The 19,606-nt window shown below is 44.2% G+C and overlaps 1 protein-coding gene across 6 annotated transcripts; it reads right to left on the bottom strand.

Annotated features, from left to right (window-relative positions):
- Positions 1 to 3,709: 3,709 nt before the first annotated feature.
- LOC132387633 (zinc finger protein 229-like) lies at positions 3,710 to 19,192 on the bottom strand. 6 transcript variants are annotated; one of them, XM_059960009.1, is made up of 2 exons: positions 19,170 to 19,192; positions 3,710 to 6,734 (listed from the first exon to the last, which is right to left on the bottom strand). In XM_059960009.1, the coding sequence occupies exon 2, from the start codon at positions 6,334 to 6,336 to the stop codon at positions 5,215 to 5,217; it is 1,122 nt and encodes a 373-aa protein (XP_059815992.1). In that variant the 5' UTR covers positions 6,337 to 6,734; positions 19,170 to 19,192; the 3' UTR covers positions 3,710 to 5,214. The 6 variants fall into 6 exon arrangements, with proteins under 6 accessions (XP_059815992.1, XP_059815987.1, XP_059815988.1 ...); XM_059960004.1 differs by lacking the exon at positions 19,170 to 19,192 and adding an exon at positions 13,011 to 13,044; XM_059960005.1 differs by lacking the exon at positions 19,170 to 19,192 and adding an exon at positions 12,957 to 13,022.
- Between the last annotated feature and the right edge of the window lie 414 nt (positions 19,193 to 19,606).

Here is a 19,606-nt window from a genome sequence, read left to right as displayed (position 1 = left end):
GATTCCTGGGGAACAACTTATCAGGCCCTGGGGATTTACCCATGTTAATTTGCCTTAAGACAGCAAACACCTCCATCTCTGTAATCTGTACAGGGTCCAAGAAGTTGATGTTGATTTGCGTCACTTCTACAGACTCTGTGTCCATCTCCTGAGTAAATACAAATGCAGAAAAAATCTCCCCCATCTATTTTGTCTCCTCATATGGATTACCATTCTGATCCTGCAGAGGATTAATATTTTTTCTTTGCAATCTTTTTGCTCTTAACATACCTACAGAATCCCTGAGGATTCTCCTTCACCTTGTCTGATGGGGCAACCTCATGCCTTCTTTTATTTCTTTCACAAGTGTTCACTTGAATTTCCTGTACTTCATAAGTACCCCATTTGTTCCTATCCACCTGTACCTGGTATGCACCTCCTTTTTATTGATCTGGGAGATGGAAGCCAAAGGGGTGATAGAGCTGCGTGGTGGGAGGTGGGGCATGGGGGGGGGGTAAACTAAAATTGCAGGGGGAATAACAGAACAGATAGTGGTGGGGTAGTGCAGACAGGTGTTGTTCAGACCTCAGACAAGGTCAGGAATGAAAAACGTTGAGCATGATGCAGTGAATATGCTCAGCCCTGTATATTTCAATACAAGGAACACCGTAGGAAAGGTGGATGTGTTCAGGGCATGGATCAACACCTAGAATTATGAGACTAGGATCTGGCAACTGTGGACTGGGACAGGCTGCTTTATGGCAAAGGTATGCTTGGTAATTGAGAGGCCTTCAAAGTGAAATTTTGTAAGTACAAAGCGGGTATGTGCTTCTTAGAATAAAAGGTACAGATAGAAACTGCAGGGAACCTTGGATTTCAAGAAATATTGAGACCCTGGTGAAGCACAAAATGGAGTTGTATAACAGGGATAGAAAGGTAGGTTCTTATGGAGTATAAACAATGCAAGAGAACAAATAAGATATAAATCAGGATGGCTAAAAGAAGGAATGAGTTTGCTGTTGCAAAAAAGATGAAGGATAATTCTCAGGGATTCCAGAGACAGATTAAGAGCAAAAGGATTGCAAGGCACAAAGTTGATCCTCTGGAAGACTGGAATGGCAATCCACGTGTGGAACCAAAGCAGATGGGGAGATGTTAAATATTTTTTCATCTCTATTTACTCAGGAGATGGACACAGGGTCTATGGGAGTGTGGAAAAGGACATGACGTGGTGCTCCCTTGGACCCTACAGGAGGCAAGTGCAGAAGTTGTCGGGCCCCTAGCAGAGATAACCAAATCATCCTTAGTGAACGGGGGGGGGGGGGGGGGCGGTTATCAGAGGGTTGTAGGATAGCCAAAGTTATTTCACTGTTCAACATAAAACATTGAAATCCACAGCATATTCCAAGCCATTCAGCCCACAATGTTGTGCCAACCACGTAATTTACTCTAGAAACTGCCTAGAGTTTCCCTAGCACCTAGTCCTCTATTTTCTAAGCCCCATGTACCTGTCTAAGTGGCTGATAAAAGACCCTATTGTATCTGCCTCAACCACCGTTGCTGGCAGTGCATTCCACCCACCCACCACTCTCTATGCAAAAACTTACCCCTGACTTTCCCTCTGTATCTATTTCCAAGCACCTTAAAATTATGCCCCCTCCTGTTAGCCATTTCAGCCCTGGGAAAAGCCTCTGACTATCCACACAAATAATGCCCCTCATCATCTTATGTACCTAAACAAGGCACTAAGCATAAACAAGGAAACTATACATTGTTTTCAGGATTTGTTGGAAGTATGCAAAATAATGAGGGTACAGATAGGGTCACTGCAAGGAGGTTTTTTCCACTGATGTTGGGTGGGATGACAACCAGAGGTCAAGTGGGTGTTACGAAGTACTGACCATGCAGGCTGCCCAAACATTTGCTTCTGGCCCTTTTCCTTTTTAGATAGTTTGAAATTGTAAAAGATGGAGATTAAAAAAAAACATCCTTGCTTAAACCATTAAAGAAATTTCTTATCTTTAACTTTATGCCTTTTGGAATTCAGGTCATCTTTTACTCGTTTAGCCATTCACAGTAAAAGAAATTTTGACCAGGGGTGCTCAAACTTCTGCATGCCAGTGTATATATCCTGTTTCTTCCAAATTACTTCCGGAAATTCCAGCCATTGCTGCTCTGTTTTCATCCTTGCCTGTGTTCTTCTCAAATCAATTTTGACCATATATTCTCTCAAGTCTCTCTAACTCTCTTTATTCCACATCTACTCCTCTGATGTCAGGCTGAATTTGATCACATTAAGATCACTTGCCCTTAGTGTTCTTTGAACGTAAGTGACGTAATAATTTCTGGATCATGACAACACGCAATCCTGAATAACTGATCCCCAAATGGGCTCAACCATGAGCTGTTCTAAAAAAGCATCCTATAGGCATTCTGGGAGTTCCTCATCTTGAGACCAACACCAACCTAATTTTCCTTATCACTTGCATGACAGCCCCTGTTGTAACGTTGCCCTTTTGGTACACATTTTCTATCTCCCATTGTAACTTGTGGACCACATACTTACTACTGTTTGGAGGTCTCTATACATTTCCCATCAGGGATCTTTTTTTTACGTTTCCAGTTCCTTTATTCTACCCACAGATTCTACACCTTCCAACCCTATGCCAATATTAAATTTTACCAACACAGCCACACAACCTCACTACCAGCTTGTTCTTTCAAGAAACATAATTATCTGTGAAACAAGACGACCTGCAGATGCTAGAAATCTAGAGAACTACACACAAAGTGTTGGAGGAACTCAGCATGTCAGGCAACGTCTATGGATGGGAATCAACATTTTGGGCCAACACAGTTTATCGAGACTCTTGATACCCACGTATCTGGAATATCAACAAGCAAGTAGTGCGAAATAGAGAAAGCCTTTGACAGAATTTAGTTCAAGACTTAAAAATCTTGGCAAACAGAGCTCAATAGTTGACAAATACAACAAAGGTAATAAACACTTTCATCAATACCCACACTGACATTTGTTAATAAAAACATCTTGGCCCATTTTCAATCAGTAGAGTTTACAAAGATAAATAAGAACTTTAGAAAAGTCTATTCACACTCAGACACCAGTGAATCTGCAGATGCTGGAAATAAATAAAAGCCCAAATGCTGGCAGAACTCAGCAGGCCAGACAGCATCTATGGGAGGAGGTAGTGACAATGATTCGGGCTGAACCCCTTCATCAGGAGTGACACATTTAGGTTAACACCACCTTGGACAGAAGGAGGAAGAAGAAAAACACACATGAAAAAAATCAGACGACAGTCAGATAAAACTTGTAAGTATATACTTTCATCAAAAATGAACAGGATTTGCACTCCATGTGTGTATATGCAATCATGATAAGAAATACAGACCAGAAAACTTCAATGAGAGGCCAAATCAGAAAAATAAATCATCACTCTGGAAGAAAACATTAAACAGTGGAATGAGTATGACCCTCCATGGGAGACATCTCAACGATCTGAGCAGATGAGATGGTGACAAGGAAGCACCATGCACCTGACTGAGAGTTGGAGACCTCTTCACAGAAACCCAAGGGTTTCCTGCAGAAATACAGGGCAAGGTGGTTAACAAAAGGAAAAAAAAACAAAAATACATGACATACAAACAAACAAGGCAGTAAGTGCAGAAAATGCCAAGAGAAACCAGACACAATCCAACACATTCCAGGATCCCGCAGCAGTTTAATTCAATCTGATTACCTACAAAGGTACAATCAAGTGGCAAATATCATTCATCAAAATCTTGCTTTAAAATACAAACTCATCAATGCCCACCATAACTTAATAAAGGCACCATGAATTCAAGCCTGACCCAGTTTTAGAGTCAAGATCTTACAAACGTTTGTACAAATTATATGATAATCAATACATTATTTCAGAGAGGATAATCCATGATAACCATCTGGATATAATATTACTGGATAAACAAGCAGGAACAAGTCCCTCAATGGATAAAACCATTCCCAACACACATGTACCTCAACCAGTGGAGAACCTTACCACAGGCATTGTTTGTGTCATCAGTCAATCGACTGATTGTCTCTGTCAATCAGCTTCCAAATGTTGCTACTCTGACATTTGTTGCCACACCCCGCTGCTGATTCCCTTCTCCTCATCATAAGTTCTTAACCCGACCATCGTCCAGAGCCCCAAATTCTGCCCTGTGCAGACCCACCTCTGGTATCTGACCCTGCTCAGTTAAACATCCAACTGATGGTTTCCCATTCTGTTTTCGGCCTTTAGAGGACAGTGATGTTCTCTAAAAACCCTTTAGCAGCAGGGAAAATGACCCATAATGTGGAAATTAGTCGTGATTATGGAGATTAACAACCAATATCATTCTTCCTCAGCCCAGAGATTTGAGGGGTGAAGAACATCTCAGACAGAACTGTAATCAGCTCGACTTCTTCAGTCTGCAGAAAATTCAAGGGAAACGTTTTCACCCACAGATGATGACTGTTTGGAACCCATCACCAGAGGGAGAGTGAGAGATGAGCAACAGGGGGGGGCCGGATTTAAATAGACTGTCATGGAAATGAATAACTGGAAGGGTCCAGCTGGCCTGAGTTGATTCTCTACTGTACACTAGGCGTGTTATAAATGCACTAAGTACCAGAGACAGAGTTTAAAATAGAATTGATTTATTTGTCTCAGATCCAGTTCCATTAAAGGTGAATGTGCAGCAGAAGAAACTCCTCCCATGCCCAGTGACCAGGGTGCAGAACTGTGTGTGGTGTATAGCAGCAATGATTGCAGAGTTCAGCACCGACAGTCACTCTCGAAATTGCATTCTGCAACAGTGATGGACAAATATCCAGCATGCAGCTTATTGAAACTTTCTCCCCAGTGTGAACCCACTAGTGTGTCACAAGGTTAGATTACTGAGTGAATCCCTTCTCACATTCACAGCAGGTAAACTGCCTCTCCCCAGTGTGAACCCACCAGTGTGTCACAAGGTTAGATTACTGAGTGAATCCCTTCTCACATTCACAGCAGGTAAACTGCCTCTCCACAGTGTGAACCCAATGATGCACATTTGATGGAGATGGCTGAGAAAACACTTCCCAATGTCTCAGCAGGTGATCGGCCTTTACCCGAAGTGAACTTGCTGGTGTCTCTGTAGATTGGATGACTGAGTGAATCCCTTCCCACGTTCTGAGCAGGGGAACGGTCTCTACCCACTGTGAACTCGCTGATGTGCTAGTAGTGAGGATGACCGAGTGAATCCCTTCCCACATTCACAGCAGATGAACGGCTTCACCCCAGTGTGAACTCGCTGGTGTCTATGAAGGTTGGATGATTGATGGAAACCCTTCCCACAGACTGAGCAGGTGAATGGTCTCTCCCCAGTGTGAACTCGCTGGTGTATCTGTAGATCAGAAAACCGAGCGAATCCCTTCCCACATTCTGCGCAGGTGAATGGCCACTCCCCAGTGTGAACTGACTGGTGTGCCAATAGTGAGGATGACCGACTGAATCCCTTCCCACAGTCTGAGCAGGTGAACTGCTTCACCCCAGTGTGAAATTGCTGGTGTCTATGAAAGTTGGATGATTTATGGAATCCCTTCCCACAGACTGAGCAGGTAAACGGCCTCTCGCCAGTGTGAACTCGCTGGTGTATCTGTAGATCAGATGACCGAGCGAATCCCTTCCCACATTCACAGCAGGTGAATGGCCTCTCCCCGGTGTGAACTCGCCCGTGTGTCAGCAGATCAGATGACCGAGTGAATCCCTTCCCACAGTCTGAGCAGGTGAATGGCCACTCCCCACTGTGAACTGACTGGTGTGCCAGTAGTTTGGATAACTGTGTGAATCCCTTCCCACATTCTGAGCAGGTGAACCGCCACTCCCCAGTGTGAACTGATTGGTGTCTCTGTAGGGTGGATGACTGTGTGAATCTCTTCCCACAGTCTGAGCAGGTGAAAGGCTTCTCCCCAGTGTGAACTTGCTGGTGTCTCTGTAGGTGTGATGACTGTGTGAATCTCTTCCCACAGACTGAGCAGGTGAATGGCCTCTCCCTGGTGTGAACTGACTGGTGTCTCTGTAGGGTGGAAGAGTGAGTGAATCTCTTCCCACAATCTGAGCAGGTGAAACCCCTCTCTGCAGTGTGAACTAACCGATGTAGCAGTAGGTGAGATGACCGAGTGAATCCCTTTCCACAGTCTGAGCAGGTGAATGGCCTCTCCCCAGTATGAACTCCTTGATGTACCTTCAACTTAGATGATTCAGTGAATCTCTTCCCGTAGTCCAAGCAGGTGAACGGCCGCTCCCCGGTGTCAACTAGCTGATGAGCCATTAGGTCAGATGACCGAGAGAATCCTTCCCCGCAAATTCAGCAGATGACCAGCCTCTGCCCAGTGTGAACTGACTGGTGTGTCCACAGGTGGGATGACCGACTGAATCCCTTCTCACCCACAGAATAGGGGAATAGCCTTGTCCCAGTGTGAATTTGCTGATGTACCTTCAGTTGTGATGACCAACTGAATCCATTCCCACTGTCTGAGCAAGTGAATGGCCTCTCCCCCGTGTAAAATAACAGGCGTGCCAGTCGGTTAGATGACTGAGTGAATTCCTCCCCACAGTCTGAGCAGGAAGGATTGTTGATTGAATCCCTTGTTGCACTTCTTAATTATCTAGACAAAACTGGTGTGTTGTGTTTGAATTTCCATTAACAAATTCCTTGTCATTTTTAACCTGTAAAAAAGATTTACAAAATCCATCAATGGGTGAAGAACATTTCAGATGAGATCACTTTAGCTGCCAAGGTGTGATCTGATAATCACACTGTTACAGTGAGGTGCAACCCAAGCTGGAGAGAGAAATCATCTTCTAACTGGGCACAGAGCTGGTATCTGGAATGACCATCAAACTCTCTGATGCCCTTCATGTCTCTATGAGAATGGGGCATTTCTGTCATCTCCAATCTGTGACCTGGCTCAGTCTGACTCTCTCCATTGATATTATTCCCTGTTCCCACTGAGCTGCATGGGGGCCTGGCCCCACAGTAAATGAAACACTCACACAAATAGCATTGTTAACCTGCAGCTGGGATTTTCTTTTATGTACTGTTAATTTAAAGTACCACAGTTTAACGCCATGTAAATATCTCCTACTCAGATGCATAGTTGCTCTGCACAGCTGTTAAAATACTAATATTTGCTCTAATTCCTTATTTCAGGTTCTTGTCACAGTCATAGAAAAGTACAACACAGAAACAGACTTCTTGGCCCATCCAGTTTGTGTTGAACTATTTAAACTGTCTACTCCCATACACCTACCATCCAGGTACCTATACAAACCTCTTAAATGTTTACATCAAGCTTGCATGCACCAGTTGGGTTGTTGGCTCATTCCACACCCAGATGACGATCTGTGTGAAGAAGTTTCTCCTCATGTTCCCCTTAATGTTTCACCTTTCACCCAAAACCTATGGCCTCCAGTTGTAGTCCCAACCCATCTCAGTGGTAAAAGCCAGCTTGTATTTGCCGTATCTATACCCCTCATAATTTTGGTATACCTTTATCAAATCCCCCCTCAATCTTCTCCATTACAAGGAATAAAGCTCCTTATGGCCCAAGTTCTCCAGACCTGACAACAGCCTTCTGAATTTTCTCTGAACTCTTTCAGCCTCTTTTACTTTCCTGTAGATTGGTGACCAAAACTGCACACAACACTCCAAATTAGGCCTCACCAATGTCAACATAACATCCATCTACTGTACTCTGTACTTTGGTTTATGAAGGCCAATGTGGCAAATCTTTTTTTCTATTCCCATTGAACTGTGACACCATTTTCAGTGAATTATGGACCTGTATTCCCAAATCACTTTTGTCTCGAGCACTCCTCAGAGCCCGACCAGTCACTGTGTAAGACATAGGTTCTACCAAATACAACACTTCCCTCTTGTCTCCAATAAATTCCATTTTCCGTTTCTCAACCCATTTTTCCAGCTAGTCCAGATCACACGGCAAGCCATGACAGTCTTCCTCGCTGTCCACTACACCTCCAGTCTTGGTGTCATCCACAAATTTGCTGATTCAGTTAACCATGTTATCATCCAGATTACTGATATAGATGACAAAAACAACAGATCCAGCAGTGATCCCTATGACACACCACTAGACACAGGCCTCTGGTCAGACAGGCAACCATCTGCAACCACACTCTGGCTTCTCCCAAAGACAGTGTCTCATCCAGTTTACTATCTCATCCTGAAAGCTGAGTAACTGAACCTTTCTGACCCACCCCCATGTACGACTTTGCTGAAGTCCATGTAGACAACATCCATTGCCTTGTCTTCATCCACTTTCCTGTTAAGTTCCTCGAGAGACTCTATAAGACTGGTTAGACATGACCTACCATGCACAACCCCATGCTGCCTATACTTAATCAGTCCACATCTATCCAAATACTTATACATCTGGTTCCTGCGCATACGTTCCAATAACTTTCCCACCACTGATGACAAGCTCACCAATGTACAATTTTCTTGTTTATTTTTAGAGCCTTTCTTGAACAGCGGAACAACATTGACTGTCCTCCAATCCTCCAGTACCTCACCTGTCACTGATGATGATTTAAATATCTGTGCTTGGGGCCCGACAATTTCTGCACATCCTCCACGGAGTCCCAGGGAACAACTTGTCAGACCCTGGGGATTTAGCCATGCTAATTTGCCTTCGGACAACAAACATCTCCACCTCTGTAATCTGTACAGGGTCCATGAAGTTCATGCTGCTTTGCCTCAATTCTATACTCTGTGACCATCTCCTGAGTAAATACGGATGCAAAATTTTTTTTTTAAATCTCCCCCATATATTTTGTCTCCTCATATGGATTACCATTCTGATCTTCTATAGCATTATTTTTGTTTTTGCTTGCAATCTTTTTGCTCTTAACATATCTGCAGAATCCCTGAAGATTCCCCTTCAAGTTCTCTGATGGGTCAACCTCATGCCTTCTTTTATTTCTTTCATAAGTGTTCAGTTGAATTTCCTGTACTTCATACCCCATTTGTACCTATCTGCCTGAACCTGGTATGCACCTCCTTTTTATTGATCTGGGAGAGGAAAGCCAAAGCGGTGATAGTGCTGCATCGTGGGAGGTGGGGGTAAGGGGAGTGTTTAAACTAAAGTTGCAGGGCAAATGGGAGCCTGAATAACAGAACAGATAGTGGAGGGGTTGTGGATACAGATGTTGTTCAGACCTCAGACAAAGTCAGGAATGAAAAACGGTGAGCATGGTGCAGTGAATATGCTGAACACTATATATTTCAATACAAGGAGCAGCGTAGGAAAGGCTGATGTGTTCAGGGATGGATCAACACCTCAAATTCTGACACCAGTATCTGGCACCTGTGGACTGGGACAGGCTGCTTTATGGCAAAGGTGTGCTTGGTCAGTGGGGGGCCTTCAAAGTGAAATTTTGAAAGTACAAAGTGGGTATGTGCTTCTTAGAATAAATGGTACAGATAGAAACTGTAGAGAACCTTGGATTTCAAGAAATATTGAGACCCTGGTGAAGCACAAAACGGAGTTATATAACAGGGATAGGCAGGTAGGTTCTTATGGAGTATAAGCAAAGCAAGAGAACAAATAAGAAATAAATCAGGATGGCTAAAAGAAGGCATGAGGTTGCCATTGCAGAAAAAATGAAGGATAATCTTCAGGGATTCTGGAGATAGATTAAGAGCAAAAGGATTGCAAGGCACAAAGTTGATCCTCTGGAAGACCGGAATGGCAATCCACGTGTGGAACCAAAGCAGATGGGGAGATGTTAAATACTTTTTCATCCATATTTACTCAGGAGATGGACACAGGGTCTATGGGAGCGTGGAAAAGGACATGACATGGCGCCCCCTCGGACCCTACAGGAGGCAAGTGCAGAAGTTGTCGGGCCCCTGGGAGAGATAACCAAATCATCCTTGGTGAATGGGAGGTGGTTATTAGAGGATTGTAGGATAGACAAAGTTATTTCACTGTTCAACATAAAACATTGAAATCCACAGCATATTCCAATCCATTCAGCCCACAATGTTGTGCCAACCATGCAACTTACTCTAGAAACTGCCTAGAGTTTCCCTAGCGCATAGCCCTCTATTTTTCTATGCTCCATGTACCTGTATAAGAGAATGTTAAAAGACCCTACCGTATCTGCCTCAACCACCGCTACTGCCAGTGCATTCCACACACCCACCACTCTCTGTGTAAAGATTTACCCCTGACTTTCCCTCGGTATCTATTTCCAAGCGCCTTAAAACTATGCCCCCTCCTGTTAGCCATTTCAGCCCTGGGAAAAGCCTCTGACTATCCACACAATCAAAGCCCCTCACCATCTTATTCATCTAAACAAGGCTCTAAGCATAAACAAACAAACTATACATTGTTTTGAGGATTTGTTGAAAGTATGCAAAATTATGAGGGTACAGATAGGGTAAATGCAAGGAGGTTTTTTCCACTGAGGTTGGGTGGGATGACAACCAGAGGTGATGGGTGAGTGGGGAAGGTGAAAATTTAACAGGAACATGTGGAAAACCTCTTCACTGAATCAATTGTGAGAGTGTGGAATGAGATGCCAGCACACTGGTACATGTGAGCTCGATTTCACCATTTAAGAGAAGTTTGGATAGGAACCTGGATGGTAGGGGTATGGAGGGCTATTGTCCCAGTGCAGGTCATTGCATCAGACAGCTTAAATGTTTTCAGCATTGTCTAGATGGGACATATGGTCTGTTTCTGCTCTGAACTTCTCCAGGTTTCTATGACAGAGAAGCTGGACAAAATTGATTGGAAAGGGAAACTGGTAGGAATGTCGATGGAGCAGCAATGGCTGGAGTTTCCGGGAACAATTCGGGAGGTGCATGGTAGATACATCCCAATGAAGCATTAGAATGGCAGGAGGACAGAACAATGGCTGAAATGAGAAGCCAAAGCCAACATAAAAGCCAAAGAGAGGGTAAATAATAGAGCAAAAAAGATTGGGAAGCTTTTACAAACTAACAGGTCTGAACAACATCTGTCTGGTGTCAAGAAAACAACCTCTCCCTCAGTCGCAAAAACAAAAGAGCTGGTTGTGGATTACAGAAGGAATGGAGACAGGGTAATCCCCTTTGCTGTTGAGAGGGTGAACAGCTGTAACGACGAAGAAGGGCCCAAAGGATATTGAGGACCCAATTCACCACAACCACAAACTGTTCCTGCTGCTACCATCCAGGAAACGGTGCCGCAGCAAAAGGACCAGCAGGCTCCAGGACATCACCTTCCAACAGGCCATCAGACTAATTAATTGATTTCTATGTTATTTAGACTGTCCTAAGTGCAAACTATTTATATGAATTACAGATTGCACATTTAGGTGGAGACGTAAACAAAAGATTTCTACTCATGTATATGAAGGATGTATGTAATAAAATCAATTCAATTTACCCTTTCCACTATCTGCTCTCTCATTCTGGCTCCCATTCCCCCTACAACTTATTTTAAACACATCATCCCCACCCCCCGACACTAGCTGTAGTAAGCCTTACCACAAGGATATTAGTCCCCTTCTTGTTCTGTTCCCCTAACTAACGAATCCTCTATCAACCCTTTGAATTACCTCTGCCAGGTAATCCACCCCCCCCCCACCAAAACAGTTTCTAAAGTGCTCTACCTGTTGTTGTGGGGTTGACCACAAGCGTACTCTGTGAGGGCTGTTTAACTTTATTTCCCTTCCTGACTCTCACCCAGTTTCCCGTGTCCTGCACCTTGGATGTATCACCTCTCTTCATGTCATATTTATCACCTCCTCCAATTCCTGGATGATCCGGAATTCATCCATTTCCAGCTCCAACTCCTTAAGTGCTGGGTTACAAGCTGCAGCAGGATGCACATCTTGTAGGTGAGGGTGTCAGGGACACTGGAGGTCTCCCCACCTTCCCACCAATGTCCCCTCTAAATTGTAATGACCAGTGTGCACATGAAGCATGTATCATGCATTTTTTTTAATCCAGTGTCAACATGTGCACAGTGAATTTCATATAGAGAGGTATTCATTTTAACAGCTAGCAAATCACTGTCGATAACAACTTTGATCTCCTCTGGGTCTAATCAAGCTCAGCTGCACTGTCACACAACCTATGTAACAGGCCTGTAACAGGTAATGAAGGATTTTCTCACCAGAGCTTTTGCACTTTGTCCAAAGTGGCTTGCTTGCACTTCAAAAAGTCACAGTTCCAAGTATCACTCCACTTTTTCCCACTTGTAAATTCTCCAGCAACTTTTGCATCTCCACAATAGACACAGATAATACCAGTTTCTGTATTGTACATACATATTTCCCCGAACCCTTCCCTAGGTGAACTCGTTGATGGCAATGCCTATGAAACAGAAGGGAAGGGGAGTAGTCTGTCTCATTGGAGACATCTGGCACATTTGTGATGTGAAAGCTAATCGTTGCCCAGGGCAAATAGCTGTTTGATATAATTACCTTCCCAGAGAGAATGAGTCAAAACATGTTCTCACGGGTAGAAAAGTTCAGACCAGGAGGAGGTAGAACAAAGCAACACACACAAAATGCTGGAGGAACTCAGCAGGCCAGGCATCATCTATGGAAAAGAGTACTAATGCTGAGTTCCTCCGGCATTTTGTGCGTGTTGCTTGGATTTCCAGCATCTGCAGATTTTCTCTTGTTTGGGATTGGAGGTAAAACAGATGTGATTTTCTCAACAGCTGATGTAAAAGATAGTTGTACCCTATCTCCGAGTTCCCAATCCTCACATTCAGATAGCTGGAGCTCAGCTCTGTCTGAGAGATCCATCGGTTCCCATTCCCTCATCAGCCGGAAGGTCCCCGGGACCCGAGTACGGATCGTGGGGCTGAGAAAGAGGGACGAGAGCAGGACTGTGCCGGGAATGAGGGTTAGAGTGACTGGACTCACTGCAATTGTCCCTCAGTCGGTGTTATAAAGGCTGACCCGGAGAATCGTTCTTACCTGCGCCGAGTTCACGAGGCCTTCTGTGAACTGCGCATGCGCAACATTCGCATCTTTGACGCCTGCGCATTCAATCAGGGCTTCAGCGCCGGCGAATTTATTATCGCAGCGCTTTCTGGGTAATCATGGTGCCATTAAACGTTTCTGCAGACACCAGTTACATCTCCATATCATTTTTTTTTGGTGTAGAAAACTCAGCAGCTCTTTTAACACAGAAAACAGCTCCCATAAAGAATACAATTAATATCAGCAAACTTTCCGCGTGTTTAATGCCAAAGTAGAACCTTCTTAAAAATGCAGATATGAAACACAAGACATTCTGCTGTTGCTGGAAATGTAGACACATACACATAAAATGCAGAAGGAAATCTGCAATTCGTGCAGCAGTTAAGTATAGTACAGGCATGCTGAAGGGACTTGTCCTAAATGTTGTCTATTTATTCCTCTCCACATTTGCTTCCTGATCTGTTGATTTCCACCAATATTTTGCAGAAATAAACCACCTTTTTTTTTCAATCAACCAGTTTCTAAATGTTTCTGATCTATCATTTGTAGCCACATCCTGTTGGTCTGATTCCTCGTCTTCCTCCTCTTTGTAAACTCCAGGCCCCATCTCTTTCTTGAGCCAGAAAGCCAAGACTCAGGCTGGCAACTCTTTGGTTTCTGACTCTGCTCCATCGAAGATTCACTCCTTACTCTGCTGTCAGACTTGAGAGGTGAATTGCAACAACCCAGCTGTCTGAGTCACAGAAGTTAGTGAAAATCACCCAAAACATTGAAAAGAGCAAGGCTGACAAGTGAAGTCAGAGCCAAAGTAAAAACAAAAGACGGTGTACAAGGAAGCCAGAGCTAGTGGAAAGATAGAGGATTGGAGGCTTTTAAAAACTTGCAGAAGAAATCCAGGAAGGTCATTCAGAAGGAACTGATGAATGATGCGAGGAAGTATGGGACTAATATCAAAGAGGATACTAAAAGCTTTTTTTAAGTATATAAAAGGTAAAAGAGAGTCAAGGGTAGATATAGGACAAATACAGAATGATGCTGGATATATTGTAATGAGAAATGCAGAGATGGCAGTGGAACTGAATGAGTAGTCTGCATCAGTCTTCACAGTGGAAGATGTCTACAGTATATCAGACATTCAAGAGTATTAGGGAAGTGAAGTCTGTGCAGTAACAATTACGACTGAGAAGGTGCTGAGGAAGATAATGGTCTGAGTGTAGATGAATCCCCTGGACCTGGTGGAATACACCCTCGGGTTCTGAAGGATGTAACTGGAGAGACTGCAGAGGCCTTAACGATGATCTTTCAAGAAACGACAGATTCTGGCATTGTGCCGGATGACTGGTAAATTGCAAATGTTATCCGCAATTTAAGAAGAGAGGGAGGCAGAAGAAAGGAACCTATTGTCCTGTTAGCCTGGCATCAGTGGTTGGGAAGTTGTTGGAAGCGATTTTTAGGGATGAGATTATGGAGTATCTGAGACACATGACAAGAGATGCCAAAGCCAGCATGGATTCCTGAAAGGAAAACCCTGCCTGAGAAACCCACTGCAATTTTTCAATGAAATTACAAGCCAGGTAGACGAAGGACATGAAATAGATATAGTGTACTTGGATTTTCAGAAATCCTTTGACAAGGTGCTGCACATGAGGCCGCTTAGCAATAAGAGGTCATGGAATTACAGTGAAGTTACTGGCGTGGTTGAACATTGCTAGGTCAGCAGAAGAGTGGGAATAAATATATCGTATTCTGACTGGCTGCCAGTTACCAGTGGAGTTCCACAGGGGTCAGTTTTGGGATCGCTGCTGTTTACGATGTATGTCTATGACTTGGACTACAGTATTAATGGATTTGTGGATAAAATTGCCGATGATACAAAGATAGGTGGAGGAGCGGGTAGTGTTGAGGAAACAGAAAGATTGCAGAGAGACTCAGATAGTTTAGGGTACGGACAAAGAAATGGCAAATGAAATATAAAGTTGGAAAATGGATGGTCATGCACTCTGGTGGAAGAAATAAACGGGCAGAGTATTATTTAGATGGGGAGATCCTTCAAAATACAGAGAGGCAAATGGACTTGGGGCTCCTTGTGCAGGGTACCCATAAAGTTAATTTCCAGGTTGAGTCGGTGGTGAAGGCGCCAAATGCAATGTTGGCATTCATTACTCGACGTACAATATATAAGAGAAGGGATGTGATGTTGAGGCTCTACAAGACACTCGGTAGACCACACTTGGAGAATTGTGTGCAGTTTTGGGATCCTTATTTTAGAAAGGATATACTGATATTGGAAAGGGTTCAGAGAAGATTCACGAGAATGATTCCAGGAATGAAAGGTTTACCGTATGAGGAACATCTGACCGCTCTTGGACTGTATTCTCTGGAGTTCAAGAGAATGACGGGGAGTCTCATAGAGGCATTCAGAATGTTAAAAGTCCTGAACAGATTGGATATGGTAAAGTTAATAACCATAACCATATAACAATTACGGCACGAAAGCAGGCCATCTCTGTCCTTCTAGTCCGTGCCGAATGCTTACTCTCACCTAGTCCCACCGACCCGCACTCAGCCCATAACCCTCCATTCCTTTCCTGTCCATATACCTATCCAATTTAACTTTAAATGTCAATATCGAACCAGCCTCTACCACTTATACTGGAAGCGAGTTCCACACAGCTACCACTTTCTGAGTAAAGAAATCCCCCTACTGTTACCCTTAAACTTTTCAAATCATGTCCTCTTATTTGAATCTCCCCTACTCTCAATGGAAAACGCCTATCCAGGTCAACTCGATTTATTCCCTTCATAATTTTAAATACCTCTATCAAGTCCCCCTCAACCTTCTACGCCCCAAAGAATAAAGACCTAACTTGTTCAACCTTTCTCTGTATCTTAGGTGCTGAAACCCAGGGAACATTATAGTAAATCTTCTCAGTACTCTGTCTATTTTGTTGACATCTTTCCTATAATTCGTTGACCAGAACGGTACACAATACTCCGAATTCGGCCTTACCAATGCCTTGTACAATTTTAACATTACATCACAACTCCTATACTCAATGCTCTGATTTATAAATGCTAGCATACCAAAAGCTTTCTTCACCACCCTATCCACGTGAGATACCACCGTCAGGGAACTATGCATCATTATTCCTAGATCACTCTGTTCTACTGCATTCTTCAAAGCTCTACCATTTACCATGTATGTCCTATTTGGATTATTCCTACCAAAATATAGCACTTCGCAATTATCAGCATTAAACTCCATCTGTCATCGTTCAGTCCACTCTTATAACTGGCCTAAATCTCTCTGAAAGCTTTGAAAACCTACTTCATTATCCACAACGCCACCTACCTAAGTATCATCTGCATGGTAGGGGATTAATTAATTTCCCATGGTAGAGGATTCTTGGACAAGAGGGCACGACTTCAGAATTGAAGGACGTCCATTTCGAACTGAGATGAGGACAAATCACTCTAGTCAGAGGATGGTAAATCTGTGGAATTTGTTGCTACGGGCAGCCATGGAGGCCAAGTCAGTGTTTGTATTTAAGGAAGAGATAGAAAGGTTCTTGATTAGTCAGGGCATTCAGGGGAGTGGAGATGACTAGAAGAATTTGATCAGCCCACTGTTGAATGGTGGAGCAGACTGGATGGCTCAAATGGCCTACTTCTGCTCCTATATCTGATGGTCTTATGGATTCACTTATCCATGTGTCTCCATCTTTTTCCGATTTTCAAAATGTATGTACATTTCAATATCTTAAACACATGGATTCCTGTAGATGCTGGAAATCCAAGGAAACACACACAGAAAATGCTGGAGAAACTCAGCAGGTCGACCAGCATTTATGAAATTAATCAACAGTCGATATATCGGGCCGAAACCTTTCTTCAGTTCTGGAAAATTACGGGGAAGACACCAGAATAAAAGGTCATGGGGAGGGGAAAAGTGACAGATGAAGCCCGGTGAGTATGAAAGGTAACGGGCTGGTGAGGAAGCAATCTGGTAAGAAGAGGCAGTGGAGCAATAGCGATAGAGTTCCTCTTGTCCTGCCCTACCAGACAATGACACTCTGCAATCAACATATTCTGCTCATGCAAGCGGGCAGTTCGCTCCACCTTGTCCGTGGAGTTTCACAGCATCGATGTGTGTAGTGAGGTCTACAAAGTCCATTCTGGTGTTTCTGCCCACGCCAATCTCTTTAATTCTCTCATGTTACAGCAATGAATTTTCCTGTGATGGGGAAATATCTCTGTCTATCTGTGCTTCTGTCCATCTATCTATTTTTCTATCTTCCATCTAAGTTTCTGTCAATTTCTCCCTCAAAAAAATACATACGTTCACAGGATCACTCACACACACACACACACACACACACACACACACACACACACACACACACACCACGGAATTTCAATTTCTTTGTCCCAATGGAACTTCATTTTTTTGGTCTTTTTGATATATTCTGTGCTTATCTTTTCACTGCTCACCGCACTTCAGGAACTCAGGAGTATTTATTGAAATTCATGCAGAAGCACCAAATGGATTTTAGTGAGAATTTTGAAAATGTTCCCCAGATTAGGCCGGGTCAGGGTTGCAGGAAGCAGAGATCCAGGGGAACTTGGCTTTGTGGATACTGAGATGACCTGACCACAGAGGCAGAGGGTGCTGGTAGAGTGAGAAGCGTATTCTCTCTGGAAGCCGGTACCCAGGACTGTTCTGAACAGATCTGTTCCGACATCCCTGTTCATTGTGATTTTTAATTCACTCGGAAAGTGATGCGTATGTGGATGCGGGTTCATTTGCAGCATTGAAGAGACGTTTGTCTGGGTACATGGATGAGGGAGGTATTGACATCAAGAGTCTGTATGCATGTGGACGGGTCCAGGCAGAGAATGGCACAGATTAGATGGGCCGAAAGCCCTGATTCTGTGCTGTAAGTGAATGAATTACATTGCGCGTCCCACACAAGTGCATTTCGCAGATTTAAATTATTCCAATGAAATGTTCTAAAAAAAACCCTGCAAATACAAGAAACACACAATGGATGAAGAACATCGGTGGAGACGAACGAAGTTAGTGCTTCAGCTTCAACACCTTGTGTCAGAATGGCTTCAAACAATTTCTGATGTGATTTCAGGTCTCCAGCATCCTGAGTGTTTCTTTAATTTCCAGCTGCTCACAGACAGACGACAGTGAGTGGGAATTCCCAAACATAGTGAGGATACAGAACCCAAGGTAGATAACCAACGATGCAAACACTGAACAGCTCATTCCAGGTACTAACAGCCTCTGTGTATTGAGATTACCTCGCAGGTCTATTCGTTCTGTCTGCTCTTTTCTGCCTGTGGACGTTCAGCCCCTCTAACCATCAACAAGTTGTCGGCTTTCATGTCATTGCACTCTCTATAACAAATACTCTCTAACCGTTTTGTTCATCCTCTATGGAATGAATTTCCGTCTTCTGCAGCCCGGTGTTGCCCCAAACACTCACCTCCCACCTCTGTCAGTATCTCCACCTCCCCACCTCCCACTCACCTGGATCCACCTCTCACTCCTCAGCTCTTGCCCCATCCCCACCCCTCACCTCTTTTCTCTGACTATTTCCCGTCCACTCTCAGTCCAGAGGGAAGGTCTCGGCCCGAAATGTTGACGGTCCATTCCCCTCCACAGACGCTGCCTGACCCACTGAGTTCCTCCGGCAGTTTGTTCTTTGGTCTGCATAACCCGTGTTAGTATGGGTAGCGGGATTTTACACCATATTCCAGGTACAGTCTCAACAAAACACAAATAATTGTCACTTTGTCCGGACCATTGGCCCCGCTTGCAGGGCAACAGTCTGCCGGTATTTGCCCCTCAATGTGGTGAATCCCTCTGCTCGCCACCACGGTGGGCTCAGACATTTCCACAGATGAGCTGCTCCTGTCCCCACCGGGTCAAACATCCTGTCCGCCCCCTCTCACACCATCTTCATCCTTTCAGTAAAATCCCCCTCTCCCTCCCTCCCCGGGGAATCGGCATCAAACCGACGGGCCGAGCGGTCTCCTTCTACCTCTCAGAGATAAATCAGACTCTGGCCGCAGGAGACGCTTCATAAACGCCTCAACTTCCCTCGGAGGGAAATGGAAATAAATCAGAAAGCGGACATTTACTTTGAGATTTGTTCCGCCCTGTCGAGATTCCGGTTCCGCAGCGAGAGACGAACTCAGCGGGGTAACGCCCTCTCGGCTTGTCCACTTCCGCAATTGGGTGTAACCAGTGATTGACATTCCTGCGCACCAATGGGGACAGCGCAGCTCCTGAAGCTTTGTTTTTCAGCTGTGATGGAGGGGGTGGTCACGTGATTGGTAGCTCAGCCGTTAAATGATAAATCATTGAACTCTCCAACGCGTGGGTGACGTAGACACCGCGCACGCGAGGGCAGGTCCCGATGTGGGGAGCTCATATGTGACGTCGGACTCGTGGGGGGGGGGGCGGAGCTGTGTGACGTCACCCGTGGCGGAGCGCTCTCTTTTAAAAACACCTGAATGGACGTTTCTGATGATTCCAGTGGGACACTGAATTCCAGTTCGTCACTGAATCCAGTGTT

The sequence above is a fragment of the Hypanus sabinus genome, unplaced genomic scaffold (assembly GCF_030144855.1).
Source record: "Hypanus sabinus isolate sHypSab1 unplaced genomic scaffold, sHypSab1.hap1 scaffold_205, whole genome shotgun sequence".
Lineage (NCBI taxonomy): Eukaryota > Metazoa > Chordata > Chondrichthyes > Myliobatiformes > Dasyatidae > Hypanus > Hypanus sabinus.
This window is presented reverse-complemented; position numbering and strand designations above follow the sequence as displayed.